General features: G+C 40.2%; 1 protein-coding gene across 2 annotated transcripts in view; it reads right to left on the reverse strand.

Moving 5' to 3' along the window:
- The window catches only part of cpne5b (copine Vb), a 122,100-nt gene that overhangs the window by 14,753 nt on the left and 84,514 nt on the right, over positions 1-22,833 (reverse strand). For both annotated transcript variants that reach the window (XM_069710501.1, XM_069710492.1), the window contains 9 exons: positions 19,003-19,106; positions 17,639-17,743; positions 9,262-9,303; positions 8,206-8,281; positions 6,225-6,278; positions 5,584-5,645; positions 2,478-2,524; positions 737-918; positions 412-539 (listed from right to left, as the gene is read on the reverse strand). In XM_069710501.1, coding sequence (XP_069566602.1) covers positions 412-539; positions 737-918; positions 2,478-2,524; positions 5,584-5,645; positions 6,225-6,278; positions 8,206-8,281; positions 9,262-9,303; positions 17,639-17,743; positions 19,003-19,106 — 800 coding nt within the window. The remainder of the gene's footprint in view (positions 1-411; positions 540-736; positions 919-2,477; positions 2,525-5,583; positions 5,646-6,224; positions 6,279-8,205; positions 8,282-9,261; positions 9,304-17,638; positions 17,744-19,002; positions 19,107-22,833) is intronic.

A 22,833-nucleotide genomic window follows, 5' to 3' on the forward strand; every position in this document is an offset into this window, starting at 1 on the left:
TTTTAGAAATCCATGGATTTTCAGTCCCCGCATATAAATTCTTTTAAAATAAATTTGTGAGGTAATCTCTCAGGATTTTACTGTTTTTATGATTGAATTCTAGTGTTCGGATATAAATTATGAGGGAACATTGCCATGAGAGAAAAACCTACAGGGATGAAACAAAAATCACTGATGCCAAGCAAAGAAGATCATGATAGAGAATTTAAACTTGCATATTGAATTGTATTTTTTATTACATGCTTGATATCACTAAGCTTGAAAAATTGAAGGATGTTTGGCTCATGTGGAGTAAAATAAAGGTGAAAATGCCTCTACAGGTCTTGCACTGAATAATAGAGAAACCTTCATGTTTTTACAACTTTAGTAGGAGTGAAAAAGTAGAAGCTGTTCTCTCTATTGATCTCTCACCTGGCAACGTGGTTCACCACAGGAGCAAAGTTGGTTGGCCCGTACAACTGCACTGTCTTCAGACTCTGATGATATGCCTCTAAGATGCCTTCAATGCCGTTGCAATAAGGATTTTCCATATTTCCATTCTGGAAAAGATAGAGATGGTAAAAACATATGTCAATCTAATAATTTCTTATTGCAAGGTCACACACAAATATATAAAATGAATAAAGACAATTTACGGTACTGATTTTGGAATTGGGAAATAAAGAGGCATCAAACAGCCTCGATAAAAATCAACTGAACTGAGTAGTTGAAGGTGAAATGGGTGAGGAGTATTTACCAGTGGGAACTCGTGCGACACTCGCCCATCAGGTGGCAGTTTGGCTCCAAAGCCCAGAGCGGGGAACATCTTGTCACTGTCGTAGTCCTGGATGATCTCCCCAACAGCCTTCAGGGCCATGGCGTAGGCGTTCAGCTGGTAGGGGTTCATGTAGTGAAGCGAGGTCGACTGGGAGGGGTTCCCTGTTGACACGTCAATCAATCACAAGGTTGTCATGTGGATAAGATGTCTTCTGACTTCTTAGATGCAAGATGTTGTTGTTGGGTGTGTTTTTGGCATTAAAAAATGAAGCTGTGTTTACTGCGGCAACTGATCGCAAATTACATGTAACGTTGAGGTCGAGCTCTCATGTTCAGTCCTCAGAGATTATGGATTATAACTTTTAATTCCCAAATTTGTGACACAATCAAAGGCAACTTATTAACAAACTGTTGGAGGAAACCTGCTGTCATTAAATATCAACAACCCAGCTGGGATGTTTTGGATGTGCTTCAGAAAATGTTGTTGTCATATCACACCACACAGTGCTCCCTATTTGATCACTCGCTATCTGATGGAGGAAGTCCTGCTGTTTGACCGGCCAGGCCGCACTCTCTCACAATTTATAAAACAAGGGATTTTATCTCCAGTGGAACAACAGACTTCACGTCACCTTGGCTAACACCGCAGTAAAGGGAAATGAACTGTTTGCTGCACCCCACACTGTTTATACGGCAGTTATTGCTGCTCTGAATGTCAGGCTTTCCATTCTTGCATGTGGCATCTGCAGTTTAAAACCATAACATTTACAGATTAACCAAAAAAAAAAAATTCATATTTATTTTTGATCCATATATCTGATGGAGGTTTACAAAAGCAGGCTTCTCATTTCTGTCTAGTGTTGCTTTTGCAGGTTAAAACAACAGCTATCGCAAAGGACTTCATCAATATAGCTCACAATCTATTTGAGTTAAAGTTGCCTCCCTGAGTTTGTTGAAAACTACCATCTGTGGCTCCTTTTTAAATGTCTCCAGCTGGCTTGTTTAGGAAAAAAAAACTCTTCAGAAGTGGTTGTATATATGCACTCATACACGGCATGTGCTTTATACATGATATCATGATAAATGGTGAAAGCTACATGGCTAAAGCCTCCAGGTAAAAACGCAGCATCCTCACCTGTTAACGATCATTGTGGACATCATAGAAATACAGAAACAGTACATTGTAAACAGCAAATGTTACCATAGACTCTGGTATAGCAGAAAGGCCTGTTGTGCCCCCGATGGTTGCTGAACTACGATTGGACAATTTCAGGAGTCAGGGGTGCAAATGGGAAATTCAATTTTGTCACTAATAACTGTGATTCACACTGAAGAGCTCTTCCTTGCAGATAAATCTTTTGGGGTGGTGTTTTCAGTCATAATTAATAGCATAAGTAGTGTAATTGGAGTTAAGTGTGGTCCTTTCAGATGCTAATGTCAACGTGTCAAGTTGAGGGTTTTGCTCCATTTGCTGTATTGGGTTTGTCCTAAGATTCCTGGTATAATCTCCATTTAGAGCGTATTGACAAAGCATTTAGGAGCCAGAACTTTCCACAAAAGGCGATCACTTCTTGGAGACGCTGTGTGTACAGTATGTGTGCGTGCTCTGTCGGCTTCTGTTTGCGTGATTGATTCTGATATTGGATACACCACAGTCAAAGAGCACTACTATCTATTCTTAACCCCTCCTTCAAACACACTTGGCTGCTGGTATCACTCACCATTAGATGCTGTGAAATCAATGGCCACAGTGAAATTGATCTGCGTCCTAGAAGGGGGATGGAGAAGGGTGACATCAGAGAAATCAACTACAGAAACCAGCCAGCAATAACAACATGCCAGGCCTCATTAAATTCCAGTGGTCACAAACAAACAAACAAACACACACACACACACACACACACACACACACACACACACACACACACACACACACACACACACACACACACACACACACACACACACACACACACACACACACACACACACACACACACACACACACACATTTGTACAGCTGTCTTTATGAGGACATTCATTGACGTAATGCATTACCTAACTCCCTCACCGTCACAACTAAATGTCTAACCCCAGCCTCCCTTCATCCAGAGGGGTGGATCCTCCTCAGGTGGACTTCATTGTCATGCATCCTCGTAGCTGATTGGACATTTTGTCCCCTTTTGTCTCCATATAGCCTGTCATTTCCACATTTATTGTTAATGCTGAAGATGGCTTATGGCTGAAAAAAGACATATTGCATATTTTTCTGAGTGCCAGTATTCTACTTTTATTAACCCCCAACCTTTACCCTAGACCTAACTTTAACCTGAACTCTAAAACTAAGTCTTAACCCTCAAAAATCCCTTTAAAAGGGAGAGAGAAAATGAAGACCAGCCAAAATGTCTTTACTTTGATCATTTAAAAAGAAACTGGGTCCTCTCAAAGATAGCTATACAATAACTCACACATGGCACACATTCAGTATGTGACACGGCATGGAAAAAATTGTCCCTAAAAGAGGCAAGAAACATTGAAACATTACAAAATACATCATGGGATGATATTTTTCAGGTCAATGTTTAACATTGTCCCTGCCCATACTGATTTCTTGAAGACACACAGTGCATTCACTGTGTTGTCAAATAAGATATACGTAATTACTCTTTATCGTGTTTATCTGACTTTCACCTCCACGAGGAAAAAGCAGGAGGTGGTGGGGAGCCCCTGAGACACCGAGCCGAGTAACAAGCAATTAGACTGATGGAGCACTTAAGAGCAAATCATAATCCAATTTTCCCTGCTGATGAAGCACTCCCCTCTTCTTGCTAATTTACGACAATGAGACGAGGCCTTCGGGGGCCGAGCGACAGCCTCTCATTATCTGTGAGCGTCACCGCAGACAACAGCAAAAGAATGATAATAAAATGAATGAGTTAAGGATTCACATTAACCTTTCGGTTTGGGGTGGGGAGAGAGAATATGCCACAGCCTGACCCCGCTAACCTCAGCATTAATTACACTTCAATTCATTAATTCACGAGGACTTTTTCAATGAATTACTATCTCTGCATGAGGCATGTTTGAAAATTGTACATCTTCAACAGGAAATGGAATTTTAGGTCTTTAGTATAGGTTCCTCATCCACTCTCTGTATGTTTGTATGTGTTTGAACCTTTGAGCTAAAAGTCAATATTAAAGAAAGGGATTTTTTTCTGACAGCAACAAATGAGCAGCCGTGTTATGTGGTGGTTCGTCTCTTTCTTTTTCCCACCTGTCTTCCTTTCTGGTGCTTTCTAACACAACCGCTATTTTGCTTTTCATGGTGGTCAAATGTGAACAAAATATCAACTGTTGCTGCCCTTCTACTAAACTTTTAACATCCACATGCTCTCTCTGTTTTAGCTTTTACAACACTACTTCATCCTACTTCAAATTCTAGGCTGGTAAAAGTAATGTTGATCAAATCATTAACCTGATATAAGTGCCCCGAACTGTAATCAATAGAGAGAGATGGCCCCTCTCTTTACATTCCAACCATGTCCTCTCAGTCCTCACCTCCTAACTGTGTCTGTGCTGCAGAGTTTGAGATGACATTTTATTCTGAGGTGTAACGCTTTTGAGCTATTTGGATTGTCAAATTATTCACGTCCTTTAATGATTACAATGGTTGTTAAATAAGACGTAAAAGCCCTCACACTTTACTTTTCATCAAGATGAAAGCTGTAACAGCTGGTGTAGAAAAGATGTGGCGTCTCTCCTGTTTTGTGAGCTCGGACAGTTTAAGTGACACACTTTCCTAACTTTCATAAATTTTTTAACAGAGTGAGAGGCTCCACATTTGCACCAACCCACTAGTATGCCATCCAGTAAGTGCTGGAGGAATGTTAAGGGGGGTACAAACTGATGGGGAGGATATTTTTGAAGTGAGGCCACTAAACCTTCAGGTTATTGTATCATAAATCAGCCAAAGCCAGGAACTGTCAGCAGAATCTGTCACACTTGTCAGGTCTGCCACAGCACATAAAACCTCTGACAGGCGAACCCCGCTGTGATGGGACAGTGGAGATCAAAGCAGAGCCCGGGTCGCCTGAAAGGTGTACTTCACCTGAGAAAGACTTGATATTCACGTCAACCTGCAGTGCTAAAACTAAACTGAGGTCAGAGTGCTGGTGCCCTCTTGTCTGTGAAGACAGTTAAATTTTAACCAGCTCATTTCAAATATTTTTGGCACTTTAATACTACAGACAGCACCTGCTTTGAACTTATACATCAGTTTAATGAAGTTGCATGGGAATATTGCACTAGTGGTGCCACTCCATGAAAGAGAAGGGCGTATAAGGATGATTATGGGTTTTTAAAAGTAATTTTTCTTATTATTTCATCACGGTGGTTTTGGCCATCATTGCTATTAGTAGGAATACAAACTATCTTTTGAACCTGGTATATTACCAAAGGTTCATACCATGACGTGTAATATGAACATGCCAGATGATTTTCTTTGGAGTTTTTTAAAAAGCAAACAGCTAGATTAGGAGAGAAAAATCAGACTTACATTTTATAGGCGACCATAAATGCTGTTAATTGCTTAGTGTCCTATGAATGAGTAAATTGATTTGTGGTTAATGAAGGGTCCAAGAATACACGTGAACCTTGAGATCAAAGGAAATGGATATTTCATCCTCATTGAAAACAACATCTTAATTTCTGACTTAAATCACATTTTTAAAGTATTCCTGCCCTATTCATCTGTTATGAACGATGCCTCTCTGCTTTAATGGTAGCTAAGTAAGAGGCATAAGTAGGCTGGTGGTCATTCCCTCTTACCCTCCTTTGATGTAATCTAAGAATGTAAACTCCGACTCCACTGAGAATGAGAGCAGGGTCACCTGAAATTAAAAACCAGAAGAGATTTGATTAAACGCAGTAGTATTGATGTTTTTCTCCAAATGCAAAAAAAACCCATGACTTCGTTTAGTACTTAGCCCTCTCTAGTAAGAAATGTGAGCCAGCTGCCTTCTGATTTATTCATTTGCATTGCCAGAGGACAAGTTTGAAGAGAAGATGAAACGCATTTGTATGCATTGCTTGTTCATGCTCATACTGCCAGGTAAGATGTGTAAAAATTGGTGTCTCACTTGGCCGCTGGTGTTGCCCACTCTGATCTCATACTAGTTATGTCCTTCAAGTTCTGCTGCATCTTCATCCTAATTTAGTCGCACTTACATACTGCCAGTTTTTCTTTACCAATTACATCACATGCGATGATAATCTTCTGCAGTGCCAAAGCAACACTGCAGCATTCTGAGGTTTCTTTTTTTTACATGTAATATAACAACCATTAGCAGATAACTCTTGAGAGACTTACTGTCTTTTAATGTAGCTATATGTCAGAACTACCTAATCAGCAAAGCTTCTTTATTATGTTTTTCCAATTATTTAAATTTGTTTCCTGGAAGCATACTCACTGTTCCTGAGTTAACATATTTCTTCTTCTTCATTTTCTTCTTGGTATTAATCACCTAAAACATAAACAACAACAGGTACAAGTAATGTTGGCTATCATGTGACTGAAACAGCTTATAATCAATACTACTTATTTTGGTATATATAATTATTTTACATAAAAGATGGGTACTATTCAAATACACAGATACGGACTTACATTGACACAAATTGTGTCACATGATGTGTATAGGTGTAGAAGCATTGCCAGTAATAAGATATTCAGACAATTATTTAACAAACTTAAAATCAAATATGTTTTTAAGCTTGACTCTTCAGCTGTAAACATTGTAAACAAACTCCAACACAACCGTTCAGCCTTTTATACGCATCCAACCAAAATACTGCACTGGTAGCCCATTATTTTGAAACTGTATAATGTCTTGGCTTGCAACTATTTCTTTTTACACACACCCAAGGAACATTTCCATTCCTTATCTTACTTCCTTTTACACCCTTTAACACCCTTTTATCGTTACGATATAATTCTGTACTGAAACAAATGTAATCAAGGCATGTATGTGGGCGGCATGAGGAGAATGTGTGCCTTCACAGATGTATCCAGTTTGTAGGCAGGATGAACAATGAGTTTATCCATATGACAAATGGCACAAATATCAAGGCAGGAAGCAAGGTGAAGAAAGGCTGCATTTGCATGAAATAACAGATGGGTATTATGAAAAAGCATCGCTCTTGTAAGATCACTTAGGAACACTTAATACAGAAATAAATGCATGTCAGTCAAGGTCTTAAATGGAAGCAAATTAGACAATAAAACATGATTCTCAGGTTACAATGAATCCGATGGGTGAGACAGGCTTAAGGTGCAGGAGTTTGCTTTACTTTACCAGCATTCTACCACTTCCAGAACAAGAGAGAAATGTCAATCTGGAGACCAAAGACGTCTCAGCTCATTACCTCAATTCTCTGTGGCTGCTAGGCATGAAAGTGACAGCCCCTAATTTAACATGGGGGGGAGGGGGTGGTGGCAATTTGTCTGACACACTGAACAATCTGCTGATGCAAAAACTAAAGGGCCTTTCAGTCTCACTGGGAGGTAGAGAGGAATCAACAGGAGCGTATAATGGAGCTGACATCTAAAAGACAGGTATTTGTCCTTTGGTGAAAGCCACAGAACCACAGAGGCATGAAGGTATTGACATATTCTCTTTTGTGGTAAGATTTTGACATACAACCATAAAAAAAAAAAAAAGAAGAAATAATAATTAAAAAAAATTTTTTTTTTTACAAAGGTTGTTTAGAGAAAGTAGCTTAAATACTTATGATCTTAAATCTGTTATGTTTTCCTTAACGTAATGAACTCTGTTCTGCACAAAATGAATGTTGATAAATGTCATTTTCAATCTGGTATTGCAAGATGAGATATAAATGAGTTGGGTTAGTAATTTGCATACAGAGCCATATCGTATGCTATTAAGATCAAACTAAGTTGTCCTGGAGAAGTGCTGAGAAATTGCTATGATCATTATAAATCCCTGGATTGTTCTCTTATTGATTCTGTAACATGCTGCTGTTCCATTTCTATGTCTATCATGATCCAGGTGATTGTTGCAATATACATCTTGGATTTTAAAAAGACGAACATGGGCAAAGGAAGTATTCAATTTGATGTATAACTGCTTGGGAAAGGCGGAAAGACTTGCACAAATACTGCCCCATAGAAGTGCCCTTTAAGAAATGAATTAGTCCCGTATGGAATAACTTTTTTCAATATGTTTTTTTGTGAATCTTAAATCCATTTGTTTGCTGCAGGGGTAGAGAATATCCGTGGAAAAGGAATGTGCTAAAGTAATGGAAAACAGTGCAACAGCGATGTCAAAGATAGAAATGGTAGTTGTGTCATAAATGGGATCCGAGATATGCGACATAGTGGGAATCAAGATATCAGGAGCCAACAACTGAGAACATTGGAATATTACTCGCCTCATACACATTGAACTGGCTCTGTCCTCGAGCTAGCTCTCGGTAGCTGGTCGTAAAATCCCCAATGAAGTCATGGCTGGGAGAAGTAACAAAGGAGGAGAAATTCCATTGAGAACAAAAAACACAAGCTTACAAATAACAGGGCAAATGTTTGGGACAAGAAGGAACTTCAGGAAATGATCGGATTCTGTAAAAATGTTCACCATGAGCTCAACGGAGATTATATGTCCTTCATTTGAATGTAACTTTGCGAGGATGGATCAAAAAATTTCGAGGCTGCTTCTGTTGCATGTAAACGTAGCTTAGTGATGTCATTAAAATATAAAAAAAATTCTGTTAGTATAGGTGACTCTTGTTCTTCCTCATTTCCCCTGTTTTTACCGACGCCTTGTTGTAATGCGTTACTCCCGTCAGAAAGTGGTGGTAATGCACCTAACAGCTGTCTGCAAGCCACCATTAATAGACATGAGGAGAAGAAGAACATATTGCTATCAACTCCGTGGCTTTGCCAGGTAAAACTGTGTGGCAGTGTGAGGGTAGATGCCTCGGCGTGAACAGGAGGAACATGCAAGGATGACTACAGCCGTCAAAAAGGGAACATATATCAAATTTTGTGTGAAACCCGGGAAATCGATTATAGAACGAGCCAACGGAGGTTCGTGGAAAAGTGTAGGGGTTTGTCCTGCGGGGTCAAACTGTCAACAAGTTCTACTGTGATGTTGTGAGTTGTCTGAGGTAAAACACTCCTTTGACCTAAACTTTGTTGCGATAGCACTTGGGTTCTCCAACATGACAATGCGGCCACTCGGCGCATTGAAAACAGGCAATTTTCTTTGGTTTCCCAAAGACTTGACACAAAATTTGATGCGCTCTCTGCTTAAGTTTCAGGCCGATGGTGTCAAAGGTTATTGCTTCCCACTGTTCTGTGCACATCACTGTCCTGTGCTTTGTTTGCCCGCAACAGTAAGAGTGGTCGAACAGTCTTGATTGCACCTCTTATGCTAAAGTTTCCACAATTTAATACCAGTAATGTCATGTCTTGGCAATCACACTCACCTGCCATCTCGATCCCAGTCATACACCTCCACCTTGATTGTTCTGGCGAAACACATCAAAACACACACCCGGACAATATGTTGAGATTATAAAGAAATCTGACAAATAGTTTTACCACAAGGACCATTCAGTGGCTCGTTCTGGAGCTCTCAACCATATTTTGTGATCATCCTCAGCATATGGAGTTTGCTTAGTGGTCATAGAATTAGAAAATATTCACAATTTTTAAGCCAACTAAGACGAGAAATCTCCAAAAAAGTGTATGCAAATGAAAATTTGATAAGTGGTCAATTTCCATATGCAGAGGAAGATTGTGTAATCAGAGCAAAAGTTCCAGAACAAGTACTAAAGAACCTTCTGGTGAGTGGCATGTTTTGCCAAGTGCTTTGTGTTGTGAGTTCAGTCTCGACATGCTAGTTGTTGGTACCATAACAACGACACCGTATGGACTCCAAAAGGCAACTTAAACATTCAGCAGCATGTACTGACATATAGTACTACGCGCAAAAGCATTTCTTTTAATGCAAGAATCTTGTCAGAGAGGAAAGAAATTAAGCAAAGTAATGACTTCTGTGGACATATGACCCAGGGTCCCATTTGGATTGAGGCCAACATGTAATATTTAGAATATTGTGCATATCTGAAGTGTCATGACTTGGAGGAAACATAATCACACTCCTCAGCAACACTTGAAAACAGAAGCAAATGTTTTTAAATTGTACTGAATGAATGCCAAAATGACTGGATGTCACTTGGTTCTATAAAACTGGGATATTTGCTAACATTACACCAAGGCTGAGCAGCTTGCTGCATCTTGAAAGAGAAAAAAAATCAACTTATATAAAGCGCTCCCTCCAAAAATGTAAGCTTGCGAACTGCAGCACATGTTTACTTCCAATATGCTAAAGGACATCAGAAAAAACCCACAATGACAACATTTTACAGAAATGCTGGAGGAGCAACATCCCTGCAGAGAGAAAAAAAACTTTTCTTGGCACTTTCATTCTTGAGTCACATTGATCCCACCCCCATGTCTCCCCTCTTCCCCCACTTCATCTTACACAAGTACTGACACCACCCAGATCCAAAGAAAATAGAAGCAAGCGGTACATCATAGAATCGTTCCTGTCACTGTGGAACTGAAAGATGCCTGATATAAGCCCAACTTCCTCCCTGCCACCTGGCCCCTGTCGTTCCATGGTGACAGTTTGTTCTTTTGAGGTTATCTTCAAGGCTGTGAGCTGAGAGAAAATGTCCTTGTTGCCTAGGTGGTGGATGCCTGCTGCTTCTCTTCCAACATGGAAAAAAGAGAGAGTAGATGGGCAGATGAAAGATGGATACAGAACGAGACAGGAGGAAAAAAAAAAAGAAAAGAACGAAAGTAAAAGGTAGAGATGGGATGAAGTCATCCTTCACCCTGACCAGTCGATATGCACAAACAAATGCAAAGTGTTTCCTTTTTAGTGCACGCTATGTTACTCCAATTAAAGACCTGGGCCTGTCATCATGCCGGCTCAAAGCATTTGCCATAATTTGATTTTAAATCTCCATAACGTAACTTCCAGCTATATCAAAGGACTCGAGTGCTCAGATCCTTGAGTGGCCCTTGCACTCTCAGAACAATATACACTTTAAAACTAATTTGCCACTGATAGTTTTCGGCTACTATTTTAAGGAATCTTTAATGAACATGAGTCATCTTCAGTAATGGAGGTCCATATAATTGAGGGAAAAAAGGAGACTACGTTTGACACTGAATGATTCTTCAGCTCCAATTACACAGATCTGTCCATGATCTGTTGCCAGGGACCAAAATAGACTTTTTTTGAGTTTTGCATGTTAATGAGGAAGATTTGATTATTTTTTTTGTTTTTAATGATCTATAAGCACTGAAATATATACCACAAGTACCACCTACACAAAACACAATATAAAGGAGGTGTGGAGGATGTATAGATAGAAACATGGAGAAAATGTTTTGTTTCCTACACTAATTGTTAAGCAGAATATACTTTGATGCGCCTTCCACTTCCCTTGTTTCTCTTCAGACTTCCTCATTTTCTTCTTCTTGACCTACTCATCTGGAACAAGCTTTGGACATATGGGATTTCTGGTTTTCCTTCTGTAACACCGCAAGTATTCTTGCCTTTGCCGCCTGTTATCTTTTGTTCTCTTCTGTCGTTTCCTCTGTATCCTTCTTGCCTTTATTCCTCCCCTTCTAATACACTCTCTTCTTGTGGGGCCAAAATGGAGTCTACTGCTTAGATTTGTTCAAAGATTAGATTCTTTCCATCACCAAGGATTCAGCTGAATCCTTTCTCTTGAAGGACAGTCTGTCTAATCACTGTATCACCCTGTAGCTGGACAAAAAAGTCGGAAGATGCTGTTTTGTTTTTCTATTCAGGATATTTAAAAGGTTACCAACTGATCTGACTAAAATATGGAGACCAATAGCTGCTGGCAATGATTCAGATCCAGGATTTTCATTTGTTGTTTAACAAGCACCACTTTGTGTATGCCAGTGGAGGTGCAGTGATGCGTAAGTTAAAACCTCCACGGATACGCATCAGTGCACATGTCACACCGTAAACCTTCAGTCAATTACAGTACTGTCTTTTATGTTGTCTGTGGTGTTTTCTGCACACAGACTTTTGTTCCCTGACTTTAGCCTTTAAGGCAGTGTCGCATTACAGAGCACCCTGGTAACACTGAGCCAAGTCTGGGAGGAGGTGTGTTTTAAGAACAAACTCTCTTATGTCTCACACATACATATGAAGGAAACATATAACTGAACATCAGTTCAGTTCAAAACTTCAAAACAAGAAAAAAAGCATCTGTCAAAGCTTACACCAATGACTGCTGTGAGGTAGAGGGATAGAGGATAAATCAGCTGATACCACTGGAAGATACCAGACAGGGACCAATCTAATACCAGTGTCCAGTTCTCTTTAGGCTTAGCATTGGGTTGTTTCAGCGGCATGGTGCTGCAGTTGTGAGGCACTTGTTAGCACTGTCACCTCACAGCAAGAAGGTTCTGGGTTTGAACCTCGGTTGGGACTGAGTCTGAACCTTATTTGGGGCGAGGGCCTTTCTGTGTGGAGTTGTTCTCCCCGTGCCTTCGTGGGTTCCTCCCACCATCCAAAAACATGCATGTTAGGTCAACTGGTGATTCAAAATTTCCCCGTAGGTGTAAATGTGCATCTCTGTTTCTTTCTGTGTCGGTCCTGTCCAGGGTGTACCCGCCTTCGCCCAAAGTCAGATGGGATAGGCTCCAGCTCCCCATGACCCTGTTCAGGATGATTGATGGAATGGTGGATGAGTTGTTTCACTTCAATTTTGAAAGAACGCTGACTGAAAAGTACTATTTATCAGGGATTCTCAATCCAGTCTATCAGATCAGAACCTTCATGAAACAGCCTGTGGCTTTTGGATACCTTGCTTTGTATGGATCCAGGCTGGGTTTAAATGAGCAGATCATGTAATTGCAAGCATAGTTTCAGCTTTCAGAGTCTAAAAACCAACAATCGGACCCACACCAAACTTAAATCCTTTCTGGGGAAGTCGAACTCTCCTTTTAAGGACGGTCTCCCACTAATTGTTCCAACTGGGCTATTCTAGCCAGAACACACACCTGGCAGCACCTTGTTATCACCTGTGTTTGACAGCCCGCTGTTCGAAGTAATACAACTGCCTACAAAGAGAATCTCCACAAAAAAAACTTGATATTTATTCTCACCTCTGATTGTAACAGTACCCTTATGTAAGTAAAAGTAAAGCTTTTATGCTCCGTCTGTCGCGTCCCCTCTTTTCTGAAGAATCTTTCAGTGGGAGCCCTCCTGTTTGAGTCTTTTCATTGTGCACACAGGCGTTAAAAGGGTAGTTTCACCCATTAGTTGTCACCAAATGGGGGACAGACAACAACATCAGCCCTTTGATAGAATTTCCAAACAGTAGCAGAATACATTAAAGATTTTAGCAGCTGCTTTGGATGCACGGGCTCGTTTTTGGGAAAAACACTTCCTTTGAGGGACAAAAACTGAAGATGCATCACCACCTTGGCCTGAAAAAGGTGAGGTTTGAACGGACACCAGATCTTTACAGTCACCTCTCATAGGGACTGATTGTTTTAGAATAAAATACAGTCACTAAGGGAGAATGAGAAAAAGACATGCACAACTTTTTCCATCTGGTCTGAAGTGCATTATCTCCCATACAGTAAGTTAACAACATGAAAGCCTTGAGAGTTTTTGAGTAAATCTCACATCTAAAACCTATTAAAGTAAATGGCACTTCAAATAGAGTGCACCTCTATTTTTCAGTTGCCTACCAGTCCTTACTTGTCTCGTTTGGAGGAAAATCAGTTGGAAAGATGCATCATTTCTTTTAGAAGAGAGAGTCTCTTCCTCCCTCTGCTCTTTTAGAGATGTCAACTCGGAGGGAAGCAGAGTACACTGCTTGGAAAAATCTTGAGTGGCCTTTGTTGAACTCGCTCCAACTTCTCCTTTTGCCCTTTGGTGCAACTAATGAGAGGAACATGGCCAAACTAAGGCCCATATCTAATTAGAGCAAAGTAAATCAGCCTTAGGTCGTCCACTGACATCTTCATACGGGGTGGTACTCGCAACAGATTGAGATGCCCTGATGCCTTCTCTAGCATGTGCTGGACCTGGAGTGATGGAGAGTAGAGTAAGTGCCAACCCACATAACAAGCAGCTGGAATAACAAGCACTGCCTCTTCACCAAGATACATCAGCAATATAGGGCTACTTCTCATGAAAGCATTCTGCACCTGCACCACATGTGCACCTCTTACCCTGTAGGGACATTTTTTGTTTGTTTTTTGAACGGCCCATTTAATCAAGTGCTGGGTCCTCACCACTCAGAGATGAAGCATCAAGAGAAGTCACAATGATTTCCAGGAGCCAGGAGACATATGATGGAAGGATAGGAAGACAACACACTTCTCTTTAGTTATTACTAGTGCATTTCCATCCACTTATTTTAAATACTATTTTAAATCTGTGGAAAGTGGAAGTTTGAAAAAAGGTTTTACTTTTGGCTTAGGTAAAAAATGTGGTGAGTTGAGAAAAACTAAATGATTTAAAGTGCAAAGAAAAAGATGCAGCAAATAAATTATTATGTGGTACATGCACAGGTGGCTAAAATAATCTTCTAAAGCTTCTGCTCTGCTGGGAAGGAAAACAATCAGTTTTAAGTCTGAAATTGAGAATTTCATGCGAATATAAGTATTAAGAGTGGGAAACATCATTACAGCATAAATTGCCATTATCAAATCAGTAAAGACCCATTAAAAAAAAAAAAATGCTTAGAGATGGCGCACCAGGTCAGAAATTTCCAGTTTATTGCCATGGAAACAAGTCATATTTTATTGAGTACTTTTTCTCTCAAAGTGTCCAGCAGCCTCACAGACTTGATGAGATGATGGTGAGCGTGTTACGCTACATACAGTATGACAGGAGGTTGCGAGGGTTCAGTGCGCAAGTCGGTCGGGTGCACATTTTGATTTAGCCTTTTACAAGAACACTTAAACGGAAAGAACAAAAGGCAGAACAGTGTTGAACAGTGGTCCAGTGCTGTGTTCAGCTCATTTGGCTCTAATTGTAAACTAACTGATTGGAAATGATAAGTTTGTTAAAATATCAACTTTTGATACATGTAATAGAAATTGGTATCGACTGAATTAGATGCGTTGGATGTGTTTTTCTCCTCTGGCTCTCTGCACCACATTTAGCACTTCAAATTACTGGAAGCTTTCTTTTTATTCGATGGATGTAAACGGTTATTACGTATATCAAAAGGATTGACAGGTTAAAGAGCTGTGTTTGTTGCATAAATACAGCTTGGGCGATAATGCACCATCACAGAGGTAGAAAAAAAAAATCATTATTAGTGGATCTCAAGAACTAAATAAAAGACCGACACATCACCACTCTCATAAATAGGCACAAAAAATACAAGCAAACACTAACACAAAGTTTATTTATCACCCACACACAAATATATATATAACCTGTTTATAGCGATGTCTTGGTGATATTTCAAGACTTGCGGAATCTCAGGCTGTTTCAGCTCGTGGCTTGTCACATTTCATTATGTTCTGTGTGTGGGCATGTGTGTGTATACGTGTGCAGCTAAGGCCCCATGATGGCCTCAGCTCTGTCCATTTTGTGTGATTGCCACTGACAGACCACAGTGACCCCCTCTTGGACCCATGTGCGATTGGCTGGCTGACACAGTTCCACCTAATATGTCCCAAAGTATCAAAACACTTCTCGAGGCACTCCCAAAAGAACCGCAAAGCAACCTCATCGGCAGCTCTGTGCCTGTCTCTGTGTTTGTCTCTGTGTTTGAGCTCCCTCTCAGTTTTCTGAGCACATACCAGCTTCTCCCCATTCTCAGTACAGACATCTTCAAGAGCGAGAGAGATGAGAAAAGAGGTAGAGGCAGAAAAAAAGATACAGTAGGCCACGTTGAAATATGTCCTCGCATGAAAGTAATCTGTCTGTCACTCCTTTTTCATCCATCTTCCTTCATGATTTAGCTGGTTTTCTTCACCGCACTGTCTTTTAAATTAGAAGCGGGCAGATAAGCTGCGAGGAAAGTGAATTCATAACCCCTCTGACACAACGCATCTGCATTAATTATCTGCCAACTGGAAGGAGCTACCTGTCATGATTTTTGATATTTGGCGAGTAATATAATCCAGAGTTTTCAGGGTCAAAGTGTAAAAGCAAAGCATTAATAAAAAGGCCAAATTATAAAACAGCGTTCAAAATATTTTTGCATTGAATATCCATACATTAATTTACCATCCCATTAGTCAAGTCAATTTATCTGGATTTTTTTTTTTCACATCGACTCACAGCCCAATAAGTTTTCTGTTATCACTCAACACGTACACAGCTCACAGGGATAACTGTAGCAAGTTCACATTAACATTTCTGAGCAGTTCTTGAAACAATGGTTTTCAGACAGGGGTAGACAAAAGCAACGTCTCATCTCTCATCTACATGGATGCAAAAAAGATTTTATTAGCTGCAGCTTGCTGACTAAGCTGATGTTCTCTTTATTGATTGGTGAAAAACACTATGTCTCCAGTTCAGTTTTAAATATGGTGGCTACATACAGTATGTGTCATTATGACAAAGACTGCTACAAAGGTTAGCAGTCACCAGGCAAAGACACGCCCATATCAGCTGACTGAATAAAAAAAGTGAGCAGCCTTGTATTTGAATTGGGATGACTAACGTATTGGCTCTACAAGTGTTGTAAGCTTGCGAAGTAGAAATTTTAGACTCTCAATTCACTTGAAATGAACCCTGTTTGACAGCTTAGCCTACAGATCTAAATAAATGCAGTAACAATACATATATGTATTAGCATAACAGTATGTTTGTCTCTCACAATGTGATAAGACTAAAAGGCTTAAAGGATGAGAACTAGTGACGTGTTGCTTTGTCAGGTAACAACTTTATCAAAAACGGTCCTGCATCCAATAAACAGGTCAGACTGACACACTCTGCTGCAGGCTAACAGCGAGCAGCTTCTATTCATTAGGAACAAAGCTTTATTAATGTAACCTGTAACCCCACAAAATACTAACCTGTATTGCAGTAATACTCCGTGACCTTTAGAGTAATGTTGAGCTGAGTTGCGAGACATGCATCAACATTTGCAGCTTACATTAGCGCAGACAAACTGTTAAATGTAATCCATGTGGTGCACGCTGCTTTGACATGCAGAGCAGCTCAAAACCTGAGAAGCAAGCTGTTCCTAGTTACGGCTGCTGCTTTATGATTGGACAATTGTAGTTAAGGGAGAAAAAGTCACCTCACACTCACTGTATCTAAATTTGGGTTGCAACTGTACATTTGTTTCGCTCCAGGGAGAAAGGTGTTAACAGCAAAGGACGGAGGGCGGTGGAGATGAGAGAGGCTCATTGTGTCTGACCGGTGCTGTCCTAGCAAAGATCAATACAGAGGGATGTCCTGAGCTGCTTTGACATAATGTGACAGTGGGAAGAATGGGAGGCTTAACACTGCACCATGTTGAACTGGTATTGACTTCTGCTGGTTGAACTAAACAGGGTAGAGTAATGGCTGTCATCAGTACAGTTTGTCAGTCAAAGAAACATTGATCTGAGCCACGAAGACAGTTGATATAACAGAAATAACAGAAATCGGTGACAGTGGGCGTCACTGGGGCCAAAGTTATTGACCATTCATGTTGCGTACATTGCTATGTGTCTGCCATCAGGCAGGAATGAAGGGGATAAACGGAGACAAGTACAGCAGTGAAAGGATAAACAGTGGCTGTGGGGATCAGAGAGTGTCGAACAGGGTTGTTTGCGTTGTACCTGTCATAGTCTCCGTTGCAGAGTGCTCGAACCGGGATAGTGAAAGGCTGCCACACTGGATTCAATGTGTTCTTCACCACCTCTGTTTTGTGGCAGATAGTAAACCTGGAGAAAGAGGAGGACGTTAGGACAGAAGATTCTTTGTTGCAAGCCAGAAAAAGAGATAAATATGAAAATGAGGGGAGGAGCATGCAGCTGTGGAGGTGAAGGATAAATCCTACAGTCATATCTTGCAGTGACAGGAGAGATACCGAGGGCTTTGTTTACCGCTTGGCCTGTCTCACGGCCGTATTGTGTTTTGGACCACAGAGAATAATTTCATGTTTCAGTCTGGCTTTTAAGTCCTCTCTCTTGACCACAAGTGTGACAATGATATGCTCATGTTTTTTTCTGATATCTGAAACAGAGCAGATACCGAAATAACCTCTTGAAAAGCAACAACAGAGATCACAATTCTATTTTTTTTTTTTTTTTTTGCAACCCAAAGCTTGGGATTACTCATGTTCCCCTTAAGCCTTTTAAAACCTTGTCAGTCCTTTAACCACACAGGTTTCTAATTTGAAGCCCCTTCTGGCACCAACAACAGATACTTGTAGCATATATGTGGGGATCCATTTCCCACCCCGTTATGTATATAAAAAAAAATATATATATACTGAGAAAAGCTAGAACACGACTAATGAACCACTTGCTAAAGCATCTGCGGCCAGATAAGGCTGATGCAGCCACAACTGCAGAGCCCTCTGGGAGGCTGAGCAGCACTCTGGGAAACTGTGAGAAGATGGGAGAGTTATGCATCCCCGAAGCCTCTGAAACTGACTTTGTTTGTGCTATTGATGTAAAATGCAGATGCAGTGGTTTTTTTTGTTTTATATATGTATGTATATATATCTGCTCATTTTATGCCTTTACAGTAATTGCCTCTTTTTTTTCCCCCCTATTTGCTCTCCTGGAGTCATTTATGTACGGTGCAGTCAGGGGTGTTGTGTTTGTGCTGTGAACAGGATACTCTGCACACAGCCTCCTAAGAAGTGCATGCCTCTGTAACCACTGCCTCTCTACTGTCTCTTCAAATGATCTCTTTGCCACTCCCTTATTCCCAGATGGTTTGTTGAATATATTTAATATTTTAGAATAGAATTTCCTGTCTGTCATAGACCCTAAATTATCCTTCTTGAAGAAAGGCAACCTCTCAGTGTTTTCACAGAATGCAAATGCAGCAACTTTGCTTTGATCGCAGTTACTCCACTGAACCTGGGCTGCACCTCACTGGATTATGTGTGTCCCAGGGGGCTTCCTCAAACACCTGCTGAATCATTTAAAACACTTGGAAAAGGGGAAACGAAATGTCACGAAGCACTCACGTTCCATCCTCGTTGCTTCTGTAGAAAACCATGAAAGGGTCCGACTTGCCAAAGAAATCCTTTTTGTCCAGCTTGTTGGCACAGAACTGCATGGTGGCACTATCCTGCAGGAATGTATGGACATGTGGAGGGAGAGGAGAAGGGTAATGTGTATCATAAGTACCTTGTGTCATTATTTATGCTTTTCTATTTCCTACTCCTGCGCTTTTATCTTAAAGCTTGAGTTGGCATCAGATGCAGCTGTTCGTGCATCACACAACAAGATATTGAATACTGCATGATGGAAATGCTTTTTTTTATTCGATCATCTCTGACACGCACATGTGTCTATTTAAAATGTATTGTGAAACTCTGCACATACCTTACTCATTCAATTGTTTTTTATTTGTTTAAATTTTGTTTGTTTTTTCATTATCAAGCGATTCTGAAGTCATCAGAACTATAAAATAAGAATTTACCACCTTTTGTTTCGATTGCAAATTTGCACACTCTTGGTATTCTTTCAACCAGCTTCATGAGTTTATCACCTGGAGCTTTCCAACTGTCTTGAACGAGTTCCCATATATGCTAAGCACTTGTTGGCTGCTGTTCAATCACGCTGCAATCCAGCTTTCCCCAAACAATCTCAGTTAGGTTTAAGTCTGCGGAGGCCAGATCAGCACGATGCATGATGCAGCACGACATCGCTCTCTTTCTTGTTCAATATGGTCCCACAAAGCGCAAACTATTCTGGCTGGCATATTTAACTACATGGTTAGATGTGTGTTGAATTTTAAATACATCGCCTGCAGTGTCAGCAGCAAAGACACACACACACACACACACACACACACACACACACACACACACACACACACACACACACACACACACACACACACACACACACACACACACACACACACACACACACACACACACACACACACATCCATCCTCCATGCTTCAAGTTGGAAACCACACATGCAGATACCATCTGTCTAGCTTCTCTGCCTCTCACCAAGATTGAGCAGCTGGAATCAAAAGAATCTCAAGTTCAGACTCGTCACGCCAAAGTCCAGACATCCCCTCGACCATTCCTTGTGTTTCTTGGCCTGAGTGGTATGTTGATCTCCCTAAGAACTTGTTTCTTTGCAGCTATTTGACCATGGAGGCTTGATAGACGTAGTCTCCTCCAGACGGTTGATTGATGCTTAATTGTGTCTGCTGCTGGAACTATGGGAAGCATTTATGTGTGCTCTAATCTGAGGAACTGTTGGTCACTATACAGCAGTTAAAGAGGGCTGTTTGCTGGTCTCCAACACAAGAAATTTGATTATTTAAATTTTGCAAGGTTCAGCAGTCAAATCAAAATCCTTCCCCCTCATGAAGCTGATTGAGATATTGTCAATAGTGTGCAAAGTTGTCATCAAAGAAAACAGTGGCTCCTTCGATCTAAAATATGAGACAATTTAGAAAACAATAAAGATAAAGAAAAACCCTTTAAAAAGTATAGTTTATGTACAGTATTTGTCTTGACATTTTGTGAATATAGTATTTCTCAGAGAATAGAATACATTTTATTAGATTTGCAATGAAACAGCAAATATATTACAGCAAATTAGTTTGAGAGAAAATGCATTCACATTGATCCACTCACAACAGCTTCCCCAATAAAAGCCACACAAGCAACCTTTAGAGCAGGGGTGTCAAACTCATTTTAGTTAAGGGGCCACATACTGCCCACTTTGATCTCAAGTGGGCCAGACCAATAAAATCATAGCATAATAACGCATACATAACGACAATATTTCTCTTTGTTTAAATCATTGGTGAAGGTTTTTGGATGATAAACCCTGTTTTAAGGTCTTTCTACAATAAACTAGAAGCATAAAGACCAAAAACTCAGACATCAGCCCACTGTTTATCTGCCTGGGCTCTCCTCTGCAGATTCCCTCGCTTTGTGACGTGTTTGACGTGAAACGCGTCACAAAGCGAGCAGCGAGTGCGGCTGCCTGTGGCATCGAGCGCTTCTTCCTCCGGAGCAGACGTCACATTTACGCTGTTTTTGAAGCAATTACTGGATCAATTAAAAAAAAAATAATAATAATAACAAAACGTTTGTACTCATAAACCTCCATATTCTCATAGAAATGCAATTTATGTCTTTCTGTAATTTTCACACTTATCAAAGTCATCCGGTGGGCCGAGCTGGACCCCCTGGCGGGCCGGATCTGGCCCGCGGGCCGTATGTTTGACACCCCTGCTTTAGAGGCTCCAACGGTTGTTTTGCCAGAAAACCAATATCGCTGCTATTCTTACTGATAGAGCTATACATTTTTAGTTTGATGTGCAGGTGGAACTGGAGAAAAGGCCCTAAATAATATTTTATCATCTGTACTTTGGCCTTTTTGAAACACTCCATCAATTCATATTTAGTGTTATTTTCTAGTTTTGCATTTCTCAAAAGTGATTTTTGTGTCACAATCTTTTTTTTTTTTCTATTTTTAAATTTTGTATTTGACCTAAAATGGCTTTTATATGTATGTGATATATGTGTATGCCAATATGCAGCTTTTTATCTACATTAAGTCTGCCTCACTTCACTTTGCAAAGTGGAAAGTTGATTCCCAGTTTTTGGCTGTAATAGTGACTTTTTCAAGGAGTCAACAGATTCAATGTAAATATATAAACAATATTGGTCAATTGAGTTTTGTGTTCCAAAGTGAAATTAAATGGATGTTCTTGCATTGATTTTTGTATGTCGACATGAAACATCACAGCTGCCACAAATCATCACTTAACTGCTAAAAATAAGCAAAATATGGCTTCAGTGGGAGTTTAAGAGTGGAAGGACTCTGTTTTGTCCAGGACACCGTCACACACACACACACACACACACACACACACACACACACACACACACACACACACACACACACACACACACACGTGAGTACAGATAGTGTACATGCACACAAAAACCCATAAACACTGCTGCTGGGGAGGTGACAAAATAATTTCAACTCAATATATTATACAAAGTTGATATTTTAGAAAAAAGGCTCTTCGTTTATTTGTAGTTGAACCTATTATTATCCATATTTAGCCTGCGGAGTGTAATAGTCACCTGCTTGTATGCTCCCACTCTGTGAACTACTGGCACTCAGCCTACAATACACTCTCACTTTATCTATAAACACGACATATTGGTCCACCATTTGCGTAAGTGCACTTGTGCATGTGTATTTCCAATCCGTAGTACCGTATCCATCCACTCGCAGTCTCGCTTACAATAGTGGCAGCAAGTCTAATTCTAGCAGAAGTTAATAGTCATCAAGCTAACTGCTTCTGATACCTATCATAACATCTGGAATACATCAGATGCTTCAGTCAGTGAAACAGTGAAACATCCAACACTATTTCTGCTTCAGGCTGTTCTTCTGTTACATTTTAAGGGCTTTAAGGAATCAAATATTATGTTGTAGACATAAATTACAGCAAAAATTCTCGCATCAGTAGTTATAAGCAAAGAACTGCAAAATGAATACATTTTATTGTGAAAATGTATTCATAATTTTTAGTCCCCAGTATATTCTTAGTTAAGGTTACGCTCTAGGTTATTAGCATGTTTCTTTTGGGTATAGCTTCGGCTCTCAGTGGGATCTTTTTTTTACCACACTGACCACCTGCTGGACAGTAAAGGTCACCTGCTCAGGGTTAGAGAACTTGATGAGCTCACAAATCCAAATTGTAATGTTACAATTGCTGCTTCTACCAACAACAACAAAAAAATTAATTAGTTTTTGAAATCTTAATAATGATGCCTTTTATTAGTTGCCCAGTAAAACA

This window comes from Brachyistius frenatus, unplaced genomic scaffold (genome assembly GCF_029030835.1).
Source record: "Brachyistius frenatus isolate BFR_SWC_R1_liver_20210118 unplaced genomic scaffold, ASM2903083v1 Contig_4, whole genome shotgun sequence".
Classification (NCBI taxonomy): Eukaryota; Metazoa; Chordata; class Actinopteri; family Embiotocidae; genus Brachyistius; species Brachyistius frenatus.